The following is a 13034-nucleotide window of genomic DNA, read 5'->3' as shown; positions in this document are numbered from 1 at the left end:
CATGAAGATTTTAACATCTTGATGCAAAAAGACTCCCTGCGATTTCAGATGTGAAATGTGCTTGAAGAAAACTGAACTCCCTTTCATTTACCTCAAAATCCAAATATGTACCAGCTAAGAACCTTTCCTACTTTAAATAAGCTATGAAATACAGTTTCTGGAACCTTTATGTTCTTCCTTGAGTGGTTATTTCCTTTTTATAAGACTTCCTGAAAATCCACAATCCAATTTCCATCTTTGTGTACAAAGTGGGTAAGCAATTAACTAAGGGCTTTTTACTCTTTTACTAGATTTACATCTGTCTGAAAAGGTAAATGGTCAGTATTTAGACCTAAAGGTTTCACTGATCTGTTGTATTCCATTTCCGAAGATAAATTCCTGCAGCATAAAATGGAATTAATTTAATAAGCAAGAGGGTGCTGCTATTGCTGCAGGCTAGAGAATCACGGAAGGGTAAAAGAGAGCTCATGGCTGCAGGGAGTAAGTCTGGCTGTTTTTTAATTCTGACTTGAGAAAGCTGATTTGCTTACATTTTTCTGTCCAAAATGCAGCTTTTAAGTATTGTCTTGAAAGGTCTTTTTTACCTGTCAAGCTCTGCATTCATAGTTCCTGTTTTACCTGTTGATGACATTTCTAACACTGGCATTGCTTGCACTGCTTCTTGTGTTAGTTGTGTCAGGTCAGGTGCAATACAGAAACCTGAGATCAGACTTAAACAGGTAAGAGTTAATATTGGTAAATTGAATGCAGCTTTATTTAAACTACAAAATCCAAATACTCTTCCCATGTGTGAATTTGGATTTTGCAGCCCTTCTTCTTGCAGTAGAACAGTAGTTCAGTTTAATTTTAATACAGCATTTGGTTCTTTTTACGTGACTGAGATGCTAGAACACTGCCCATTAGTTTCAAGTACAGCTTTATACATCCCATAATTTTACAACAGGCTATCTTCAGGAGTTTGATATATTCAAATGAGATAGGTACTGTTTGTCACAGCAATATATATACTTCTATCTCTAAATTTATTATGCACATATGATCTGTTCAATATTCCCCACTGCAGCCAAGTTGAACACAGGTACTTTTGCTTTGAAGACAAAAATAAAGTTCAATAAATAAGCACTTTGCTGCTTTTGTACAGCTGAAATTGCTTGACGTGGTTACCAGCTCATATTCTTAATAGCTGCCATTGTTATGCCTTGAATCCACTGCCAAAAGCAACAGCAAGCATTTCCTTAAATGCCCTTTTAAATCATTTGTCTTGTCGTCGTTTAATAATTGATACTGTGAGCTAGTTAATGCCAGTTTAGTAGAAATTTCACTGCTCTTTATCAGGTTGTATAAAATATTTATGAAACTTAAAATACCCCAGATAATAAAACATTTCAGTCAACAATGCCTGTGGCTAAAGAATTTCTAATGCTCATGAAAGTCAGTGTTAATGTTGAGGTTCCTTAGGACTAGAGGACTGTGTGTAGATTATTTTCCCTGGTTGCTTAATGTAGATGTTTAAGGTCTAATGTAAGATTTTTTTTTGTCTTTAAGAGAAAGGGAGGGGGGGAAGAAAAACAAACACAACCTTAAAAGTGGAGACAAATAACAGACTTGGCACTCCTGGGCAACCTCAGTATAGCGTGCTTTTAATTTTTAAAACATTTGTCTCAAATCATTTCACTTCTGCAGCAAACCTTCCTTTGGAATGCAGTTCTGTAAAGGGTGGTGTACAGTGACAGTTAAAGGCTTCTTTAAAGGTAATGATGAGATAGCAAAACAATATTGGAGCTAATCAGTAAGTGTGCCAGGCTCTGCTCTGCAGTGGCTTGGGCTTCAGCAGCTGGGTGCTGGAGATGCTCAGGTGCATGTCTGCAGTCCCCAGTGAAGCTTCTCCTGCCCAGGTGATGCTGCAGCTGCTGAACAGTCAAGTTCCCTCCTCCTGGGGCCTGTGTGGGCTGCACTGACACCCCTCAAATGCTGCATGGACCTGTCTTAGTGTCAGAAGGTTTGGTGTAGAAGTTGTCCTTGTGTTGCTGAGGTTTACTTTGTTATCCACACTCAGTGATGGCCTTTTAGATAGATTGGGTTTTTTCACCTACTTTGGCTGCCTAGGTGAATCTTCAGGTGTTTTGTCTCCTGATGTCATAATCTGAGACTTTAGTATTTCCAGATTTGTATTTTCCATGTGTTTATTGGATCGCTTAACATGCTTGAAGGGTAGAAGAACTCTAAATTAGAAATCATCACCATGAAGTAATGACTCTTTCCTGAATTTTTTTACAACTGTGGATCTTCAAGAAGGGTCAGGTTTTGTTTTGTGACACAGTGTTAATTTGATTTTTAAAAGATCAAAGGTAGACCAAAAGCAGCGGGTGTGAGAGAATGGATGCCATCAGCAAAGGTGGTATTATTTTGAAGGGAGGAAACAAAGTGTTCTAAATTGACTCTTTTCCACTTGTTCAGAAAAATAAATATTGACATCGTGATGCAAATGATCTAAATCTGCTTATTTAAGAAAGTTCTTTGCATAACGGGAATTAGATTAAATGGTGTAGTCAATACCAGAATTAAAATACACCATTCTCTCACTTTTTAATTTCTGCTTGTGCATGGTGTAAGAATTGTTTTCAAGTTTCACAGTTAAAAGTTTGGTTCTCTTCACAGTTCAGTTCCTAATCAATAACCAAAGCCTATTGTTACTGTTTTAGGGCATGGTACCATTTGTGTTTGTAGGAACCAAGGATAGCATCACTAATGCAACTGTTCTTCTGGATTATCATCTTAATTATTTAAAGGTGAGTATAATGATGCTGGTTTAGCACTGATTTTTTTTCTATCAGTAGATGCTAACAGTGCATGCTTTTATGTTTCCTCCCATTCCTCATGCTGTTCATTGTCTTTATGTAGAGTTCAACAGTAAGAGTGCCTTTTTATGAAACAATACAGTTACATCAGAAGTGTTGAATAACTTTGGTGTTTGTTACATGCAGCAGTGTAAAGAGCTTGTGCTCAGATCTGAGTGCTTCTTCTTGATACTTAAACAATCCTGAACTTGTCAACAGTGCCCCAGGAAGAATTGTGTTGGTTGCACATGGATTTGAACATTTGAAAGTCTTTCTGTTAAACAGGTTATTCTCAAAGCCGAGTTGCTGTTTGAGTATTAAATAGATGATCAGTTGCAATATTTCAGTGTTTTTTCTTTCTGAGACCTGCATGTGTGCACGTGTGGGAAGACAGACAGTGCTGAAGGCAATCCTGCCCCTGGTATACTGCAGCTGTGTTAATTACCAAAGAGTGAGAGCAGCCTCATCTATGGTGTGATAAAGAGTTAGATGATAGAGATCAGCTATAGTCTGCTGGCCGTGCTGTGAGGAGGAAGGACAGGAGGTCATGTGAGAGACAGAAAGGGTCAGACACCATCCAAGGGACAGATGGGGTCAGGTGGCTGTGCCAGGGACAGGAAGGAGCAGCCAGAACTGCAGGAGGAGAGAGAGCCAGAGCTGTGTGGAGCTGCCCATGGGAGGCTCCATAGAAAAGGCACAGGAGCCTTTTGGCTAACAAGGTACTGAAGCTTGGACCCTTCGGTGTCAGTGGTTCCTCCTCCGTCACACGTGCGGGTGGCTAAACCGTGCTCCTGCCTGACTCCCCGGGCTTGTGTTTGCGCAGGAAGTGGACCAGCTGCGTTTGGAAAGATTGCAAATTGACGAGCAACTGCGACAGATCGGAGCGACTTCCAGGCCCCCGCCGAACCGCACGGACAAGGACAAAGGGTACATGACAGACGACGGGCCGGGCCTGGGCCGCGGCAGCCGCCCCTACCGGAACCGCGGCCACAGCCGCCGTGGGCCGGGCTACGCTTCAGGTAGGCACCACAGGGACACTGCGCTCCTCACGCTGCCCTCCTGGCCCTATGAGTGCCTGGAAAAACTGCACTAGGGCTGTTAAAATGCAGTCGATATTGAGTGTTAATATTTAAAGATTATATCCTGTAAGAAAATCCTTCGGAGTGTAGAGCTTTCCTGTAATCTACACTGATTTCTGTGCAGTTCCTGCTTCTTACAGCATGGTTCTGTCTTCTACATTATGGAGCATATCTAGTCATTCCCTAGCTCCTTAGGGTGAGGATTGTTATTATATCTGTATTTTGAACAGTTCCTGACAATGAAGTCTCAGTTTTCATTTAAATCTGTGAGAGTCTATCCTAATATAAATATTTATAGCTGAAAATACTGTGTAGCTCAATTTACAGAAAAGCTATTTTCTTCATATCAAATTGAACTTTTATGTTTTTAGTAGAAGACCATAGTCACCAAAACAGTGTGTTACTCTTTGAAACCTTGGATAATTCATTAGTGAATGGTTTTCCAGATTGTGCTTCTTCAGAGCAATCTATTACTTCATTATCCATAATGTAGGTCAGCTGCTGTTTGTCCTGACTGAAAGGCGTGAAGTGTGAGCTTTCTAAGAAGATCTTAGCTTACATTCTGCATAATACAAAATTAATGGTTTTGTGGTGTTTACTATTTTTAGAGGATGTGAACTCACCTTGCTAATAATATGGGCTATGGGAGGAAAAATGGGGAAAGAACAAGCTTTTGTCAATAAAGGTCATCTGTTAATGGGAAAAATTGCACTGGCCATTTATTTGATTTGATACATTTCTAGCTATTTGACTTTGTTCTCTGCTTTTGTAGTCTGTTACAGGCTGTTTCGTGATGGAATTTTTTTCTTTTCATAGATGAGTTGCAGTGGTGAGAGGAGACAGGACAGGTTATATTCAGAACTTTCAGCTGTAGAAATATGAAGGAGTCTAGTCTATTAAACATGTTTTACTAGACTTTTGTTACATTTTGTAGTATGTTCAGCAATCTATTGATATACTGATAACACCAATTTTAAGCATATGGCAACTTAATTATTTAGCCTAAAACACAACAATAACTTTTATTAGTCTGTCTTACATTTTGAAGAAGTAAAATATATTATCCACGTTTCTGTGTTATGTATGTTATAGACTGTGTTTGGGAGGCAAAAACATCCCAAAACTGTCTATTAACAAAAAAAAAAAAAAGTAGAAAAAAAATCTATAAACATCTACATTTTGCATTCTACTCTAGTAATTTCATGCTAAGCTACACTGGCGTGTTTGGATTTTTTTCATCCTCTTGATAGGAACTAATTCTGAAGCATCAAATGCTTCTGAAACAGAGTCTGACCACAGAGACGAGCTGAGCGATTGGTCGGCGGCGCCGGCGGAGGAGGAGCGGGACAATTACCTGCGCCGGGGGGACGGGCGGCGGCGCGGCGGCAGCACCCGGGGCCAGGGCGGCCGGGGCCGCGGGGGATTCAAAGGTAAACCAGACCCCACTGCTGCTCTCCTCGTCTGCTCCGGCTCCCCACCTGCCTGCCTCTCCTGTGCCGCTTAGGGCACAAAGCAAATGATACACAGTCAAGTCGTCAGGGCAAAAAGAGAGTAGTTCATTTTTCTACTTCAGTTTATATAGATTTTTGGGCAATGACCACGGGTTGGAGGATGAGGTAGCCACCTCTCCAATCACAATGGTCAAACTAGAAGCCCATCAATTGTCTCTCTTCAAGAGAGGAATGAAAAACAAGGACATTTACAATAATAACATCACTTTGTTTACATGAAAATCTGAGAGAAACTCCACTACAAAAATGCAAACATCAGAAGGCTGAAAAAGATCAGGGTGGGACTCCTAACCTCTCTGTCAGTCCCTTAAGTGGAGTGTTTTGTTTCAGATGTGTTGAGCATTGAGCAGAGGAGAATAATTCTTTTTCACCTGCCTTATGGTGGAGGACTTTTTCCTGTCATTTGTTTTCCTAAAATGCCTCTTGGCATTTGGGGGCCTGTTGTGGCATTTGGCCAGTTGGTGGCTTATGCCATCACACATGGACATCAAGGAATCAAATTCTGGTTTTTCAGTAGATACAGAAAAATCTTTTCAAATCAGTATTGCTCATTTTGCAGTCCATATGAGCATCTTCTAGTATTTGATTGTTGTGGAACAGGCTAATACTGTAAATTATATGTTCAGTGGAAAGGATCAGGCAAAAATAAGATGGGAGAACTTTAAGAAGTTAAATATATGTACTCCAACATATGTTGTTTCATTATATTTATTTGTTTACATATGATGTTTTGTTATAGTTATTTGTTAAAATACTTTCTTCTGCAGTTCTGCTTATTTCTTAAAATGTTTTATTTTCAAAATACGGATGCTGCTTAAGACTTTTTTTGTAAGAGGGTAATGTATCATTTAGGAAGCTTATAAGCCACTGAAAAATGCGAGGGTGTTAAACACTGCTGATGGTGTGCTTCTCTTCTGTGGTTAATCATTTTGAGAAGTGGGTTTTTTTCAGTCAGTAGCCAGTCTTTTTTAAACTGTAGTACTTTTAAACGCTGAGGTTTTATCTTCCTTATCACTGGAGAACATTTTCTTTAGTGATTCCTGGCCATAGTTTAAGAACTGCTGTTAAATGTTAGTAATAATATTTATTCATGAGATGGAAAATTCTGAATTCCCTACTGTGCTTGTGTAAAATTGAAGTGGCAGAAGATCATGTCATTGTTAAACAGCTCAGTTGATTAATTCTTCTCGCAGGCAACGATGAACAGTCGCGAACAGACAACCGTCAGCGCAACTCGAGAGAGGCAAAAGGGAGGACAGCAGACGGGTCTCTTGAGGTAACTCTTGCATTTGGGAAGTCTGGACTGTTCAAATTGCATCCTGTCATGCAGTAAGGCTTGAGTGACACAGTAGCCTTGTGATTCTGTGTTCTTTGACTCCCTAATTACATCTACAGCAGTAGTGTTACAAAATGGCACAGATGCTCAGGACTCCAAATTTATCCAGCTGTGTAAAGATGTGATTTTTGTAATGCCATTTAGCTCTGTCTGGTGAGTCCTAAGGATGTACTAACCAGCTTGGTTTCAGTCTGTTCTTATTAGTGCTTTGGTTTAGTTTTTATTGCTTGCTCTGTATTGTTGTTATCTTCTATGCACCTGAGGGAAGAAAATCCTTAACACTATATAAAAAGAGCCAGAATCCTCGGAGAAAGACAGATTAAACTTCAGAAACTACCATCACTTAAAAATGAAACATTTGCAATTGAAGGCTGTTCAGTCTAGAAAGTAAGTTAAAAATGAACATCTATTTTTCCAAGTAACAGATTTGAAATACCTTGTAACCATAAATATTTTTAAGCTTTTTATAAAGATATTTCTATTTTTTTTAATGTTTTATCTCATTAAGTTTTCAAGCTGATACCTTATGTATATTTTTTAACTTTCCCTACGTGGAAACTGATTTTTTCAAATAGTAGGTTGCAAACCTTCTACCATCTCTTACTGCATTGGATGAGTTAAGTTGGGAGGAAGAAAACAAAGAGCAGCTACAAGCTGCTGCCTCTGTGTGGTGTTAGCAGGAGTCACAGCTCCAGTGGGACACAGACATGACTCTTGGCTTGGTTTTTAGAAAGCCTGGTTAAGAAAGGGACAAATCAGAACAAGTGACCAGATGCTTAGTTTTTGAAATGGGAGTGCTGAACTTAAAGGTGTAGTAATTGAATATGCATCTGAAATGCAAATAATTAACTTGGTAAAACAAAAAGTCAAATAATGGCCATGTGAGTTTTATAATTAATTACCTTACACAGTTTGAAGTAGGCAGTGGGGAATTGTGGTGCTGAAAAAAGCCCATAAGGCACTTAAATCATGGGGGGTTTTATCTGTTGCTCCAAGATTTGGATGCGGTGACATGTTACAAGAAAATAAGTACTTGCATGTTGCTGAAATCTGGCTGATCAAGTTATAAAAATGTTGTTATATATCAAGGAATAAGCATTTTACCCGCTTTACAAGCATAAAAATCTGCTTTCAATAGACTCTCTTGAAATTTTTTATGACCTCTTAAAAAGGCTGCAGAAGTTTTTTGTGTGTATTAAGTGGATCTTTTTTTCAGATTCAAAAAATCTTTTTTTCAGATTCAAAAGAGTGGATTATTTTGAGATTCAGGAAAGCTGCCATGAAATGACACTATGTCTTTTAGGGCCTTTTTGCATACAAAGAGTAGGGAGTCAAATTACTAGAAGTTGAAAGAATGTTTCAGACTGAATTTTTTTTTCCCTTAGCTTCCAAGGCTAGGTAAATGGGAGAGGATTTTTTTGTTTATTGGGTTTATTAAGTGGATCTTTTTTTCTTCAGATTCAAAAAAGGTCTGAGTAGATTTGTTTGAGATTCAGAAAAGCTGCCATGAAAAGACACTGTTTTTTAGGGTCTTTTTGCATACAAAAAGTAGGAAGTCAGATTACTAGAAGTTGAAATAATGTTTCAGAGATCCGTCTGATATTAATTCTACTCTTTTGTGCAGAGACTGGAAATTTTTCTCTTAGCTTCCAAGGCTAGGTAGTAGATGGGAGAGGATTTTTTGGGTCACAGGTATGTGGCATTTTTGAACAGAAAAGAACTTACACCTGGATCCATTTAACAAAGCCGTGAGGGGCTGGCACTGTTTGCTCCTCCCAAGGAGCCAAGGTACAGAATACCCTGGGGTGGAGGAAAAGAGGAGAATGGTTTATCTAACTGTGACTTGTTCCAGTGAGAGTTGACTGCAGTAATGAGAGGAGTGTCCACACTAAAACCTTTCAGAATACCTCGAGCGAAGGCAGCCGGCTGCGCGCGGGCAAGGAGCGGAACCCCAAGAAGGAGAAGACGGAGAGCGCGGACACCCAACAGCCGCTGGTCAACGGAGTCCCCTAAACTGCATAACTCTGAAGTCACATTTCCTATACTGTTCCAGTAATTCCTATTCCATGTTAGAGAAAACTTGTTTAGGCCAAAGACAAATAGTAGGCAAGACGGCGCAGGGCATGAAATGAACATATGTTCTCTGTTAGCCTTTTTTAACATCAACAGTATGCAGTTGTTTTCAGAATAAGAAGTTATTCAAATATTTGCATAAAAAAAAAAATACCTGAACTTCTGAAAAATCGCTTCCAAGTACATATTGCAGTTCAAACGATGAAAGATTCTTTTTTGTTTGTTTGTTTTAAAAAATACTGAGCTGTGCATTGGTAAACTTTCTGTTCAGTTGTACCATTTTAACACATCGGGTCAAATTCACTGCTCAATTTCAATTTTCAGAATAAATAGTGTTTGCAGTAATCAAATTGGCTTCTGTTTTCAATCTAACTTACCAGTTCTTCATGAAATGCTATGTCGTTTTATGTCCTGTGTCAGTTCACATTCTGGTCCACCTTTTTCAATATTTTGGTGGACCCTGAAATCTGTGTGATGTAACAATTGTCATTTTCATTAGCAAAAAAGTTGTATGATCTGTGCCTTTTTTATATCTTGGCAGGTAGGAATATTATATTTGGATGCAGAAATCAGGGAAGATGAGTTGGTAACACTAAATGTAAAATATATGTAGCAATCCTTGTCAGACGTTAGTACTTTATAGACAAGTGCATGCTTTCCATGATTTTTTCCTTACATAAACATTCAGTTAGGCAGTTATAAGAATAGGAAATTTATTTTGCACTGAAGATTTGGCAAATAGTGTTATTGAAAAAGGGGTGTAATTTTTTTCTTTGTAGGCAGTACGGAAGCTTTTTTTTTAAAAAAAGAAAACTTTAAAAAAAAAAATCTTTCCATTGTGGAAAAACTAAAAAACTCATTGTTACTGAGGGAACAAGTGTAACATGTTCACAAGCTAGTAATGTGTGCCTGCTGTTTGGCCAGATGACCAGCCTAAAGCATTGATGGTTTTCATCCTCCCAAATTTTTTGAATTGCTTATTTTAATTTGGGGGCTATTTCAGGAGGGGTAAGAAGACAGTCACCACATGTCATGCCCTGGCAAGTAGAGATACAGTAGTTAAAAATATTGAAGGTAAAACAGAAGTTCTTCGTGTTTTGAGCTGCAAGGTCCTAATTCCCAGCCAATATGAAGGTGTCAGAATTTGATCCAAAGTACAGCTGGACACCAGGGAAGGGTGGGAAGTGGTGGGAGGAGCTGTGCTTTCTTTCATTTCTGATCGCACGTTAAATTTACTGGGCACAACTGCATAAGGACCTTCATTTTAGTCCATTTTTGTTCAGATTACTCCAGAAGGAGAGCCACTGTTTATGTACAGAATTGTACAAACTTGACCTTGCCTCTGATGTATTTTGTGAGTTTTGTTTCTTTGCTTTCTTCATTCTTTTTTTTTTTTTCCTTGCATACAGGTGAGCATACTAAAACTGGCAACGAACTGCACATGATTTAACAAATATAAAAATGTCTTAAAAAGTATTGCCAAACATTAATGTTGATTTCTAGTTATTTATTTTGGGAATGTATAGTATTTGAAAACAGAAATTGGTACCTTGCACACATCATCTGTAAGCTGTTTGGTTTAAAATACTGTAGATAATTAACCAAGGTAGACTGACCTTGTAATGTAACTGCTCTTGGGCAATATTCTCTGTACATATTAGCTACAACAGATTGGATTTTATGTTGACATTTGTTTGGTTATAGTGCAATATATTTTGTATGCAAGCAGTTTCAATAAAGTTTGATCTTCCTCTGCTAACTGATGTTGATGCAATCCTTATGAATGATTGCTTTAAAAAAAAATCTCAACTGACAGAAAGTAGGAAGTATTTCTTTGTTTAGACTTTAACTGTAGCCAATGTTTATTTACACAGTTTAGAAAAGTCTCAAATATTACCACGTTTCAAAAAAAATGGCACAAAATGCTCAAGAGGACCCAGTCTCCTCATGGAATGGTACAGTACGTGTTGAGTGGTCACACTTCATGCACTCATTCCTCACATCCAGTGGTTGAGTTCACTAAGGTGCTAACCCGGGTAAATGTGAAATCACCAAACCACAGTCTGGCTAATTGGCTGCATTCCATTTCCAAGTGGGTTTTGGGGCTATGACCTTTTTCAGTATTTGTGTACTTGACATAGATCCCTTTCATTCATATTCCAGTGATTTTTAAAAGTTATTAAATTTCAACAAATTAACCTGTGAATCTAAATGTACACTTTTATTTTGAAAAGTCATGTTGTTACAAAACTTGAAAGTGCAACAAATGTCTGATGCCTGAGTTCAGGTCCGTCCTATTGGTAACTATTATAAAGTATGGTCTAATGAATTAAAATTATTTTTAAAATAAAGTTCTTTGAAAGAGTGAGAGGTATTTGTGAATCATGCCAAAGTCTAAATTCAGTAAGGTTAAGCTCAAAGCCTATGAATTAACAAATGCTTAAAAAAATAGAGTTTGTGTTTCTGTTGTTTACTGAATGCATTTTTGTTAATGATGGTGGGGAGTTAAGATTTTCAAAGTTGTTATTAAAACTTTGTCAAGGAAAAGAATCTTTATTCAGCTTGTTTTTAAGGAGATAAAAATCTCTTTATTGAGCACTCATGAATTCAAGAAGATACTAGATTTAGTTTCATAAATACAGAAGTTATTTGAATCAATTACTGATGAGCTGTTTCAGCTCTTCTTTGCCCCTAATATCAAATATTGTGTAGCATGTCCAGGAAGTGCTGTGAGTGTGGGACTGAGTGTAGACCTTGCTTTTACTGTGAAAGGCAGCTGATTTTCCTGAGCTGCAAATATTAAAAAGGAGAACTTTATCTTCAGTGAATGTTCCTCACAGGAATTTCTCATTTGAGGAGTTCTGCTGTACATTTCTGCTAAATTCTCGGCTAATCTGCAAGACAAGATGGGTGTCAAATATTTTTGTCATGGATTGTTAAAGGTTTTGTCTGTTTTCAGAAGCAGCAAGACCTGCAGTGGAATACCTGTGTTAAGGGGTGGGGGAGATGTGCAGCTGGCTCTGGTGGCTACTTTAAAAGATTTTTTTAAAAGCGTTTTTTAAGATGCTTCAAGGCTCAGCTTTGTTGTTTCCACAGTAGTGTGAAACTGAGCTTGTTTGTCACTCACTTGAACTTGACAGATTTTCATCCTAAAAGATGCTGGTCACAGACATCCGTGAAAATTGGGGTGACTGGGACATTTGCACTGTTAAAAGGTATTAAGGCAGCTTAATACATGTTAGGAAAGGTGAGGTTAGACCTGAACTTAGTGTTCTGGATAGATTCCTCCTGGATCACAAGGCTCTCCTTGCCAGAGTTCATTAGACTTAAGCACAGTGTGGGTTTCACATTATGTTTTTATGCTGTGATTTACAGAAACAGTTCTTTACTTTTTGGCAGTCTGAGTCCCTGACAGAGGACTGGGGATCTTTTACCTCCATCGGGATAAATCTGGGTTTTTTATAAACAATTCTTTAAAATGCATTGCACATCTGTCACTTGTGCTTTCACAGTTACCAAGGTCATTCATCTCAGACAGTGTGATAGAGATAATTGCTGTTAAACCTGGATGAGTCAGTTTGCCATAATTATTTTTTTTTACATTGTTTAAAAACTACAGTAGAATTTAAAGCAGTCATTTTTGTGCGCTTTGGGTACTGTATGGAATTGGATTATAAGAAAGAGCAACAATCACTGGTAATTTTGTGTGTCTACTAAAAATTCACTTGGAGAATATTTGCTCACAGTTTTGCACTGAATTCAGAAAACTGGTTTCCAATAAAAGCAGTTAATTTAAAGCAAAAAAACCCAATCACATGGATGTAGTCTGTGAATGCTGAGAACTTGACTGTTGCAGAAATGGTATAGCAAATATTAGATGTAGCTTGAGTTTTGGATGTGCTTTTTTGCATGGTGCACTCAGGCTGAGCCTCAGGTGTAGACTACAGCAAGAGATACCGGTGCTCCTAAATGTAGTAAAATCAATTAAGTGTTCTGTATAAAATAGGAGAGACAATTTTCTCTGATTCTTAGCCTGAAAAGTCCCGTGTCAGAAAAGCATCGCGCTGTCTGGGGTGTTCCGTGAGATAAATCAGCGTGGAAAATCTCACTTTCATGTAAATCATGTGCTTCAGAAAAGGAACGATTGGGGCTTAGACATTTCCAAGTATCTCCTTAATTGAACTGCTGAGAGTGACTG

The 13034-nt window shown here is 38.2% G+C and overlaps 1 protein-coding gene across 4 annotated transcripts in view; it reads left to right on the top strand.

The window, feature by feature from the left end:
* The window catches only part of FMR1 (fragile X messenger ribonucleoprotein 1), a 29202-nt gene extending 17998 nt beyond the window's left edge, over positions 1 to 11204 (top strand). Inside the window, exons 11-15 of one of the 4 annotated variants that reach the window (XM_066334075.1) lie at positions 2703 to 2789; positions 3661 to 3856; positions 5203 to 5346; positions 6621 to 6695; positions 8607 to 11204. In XM_066334075.1, the coding sequence (XP_066190172.1) occupies positions 2703 to 2789; positions 3661 to 3856; positions 5203 to 5346; positions 6621 to 6695; positions 8607 to 8776 (672 nt within the window). In that variant the 3' untranslated portion in view covers positions 8777 to 11204. Of the gene's footprint in view, positions 1 to 2702; positions 2790 to 3660; positions 3857 to 5166; positions 5347 to 6620; positions 6704 to 8606 lie in introns of all 4 variants that reach the window. The other 3 variants (XM_066334074.1, XM_066334078.1, XM_066334077.1) reach the window with 3 other exon arrangements.
* The last annotated feature ends 1830 nt before the right edge of the window (positions 11205 to 13034 follow it).

The sequence above is a fragment of the Sylvia atricapilla genome, chromosome 21, assembly GCF_009819655.1.
Source record: "Sylvia atricapilla isolate bSylAtr1 chromosome 21, bSylAtr1.pri, whole genome shotgun sequence".
Lineage (NCBI taxonomy): Eukaryota > Metazoa > Chordata > Aves > Passeriformes > Sylviidae > Sylvia > Sylvia atricapilla.
Note: the sequence above shows the minus strand (reverse complement) of the source record. Positions and strands in the feature narration are given on the sequence as shown.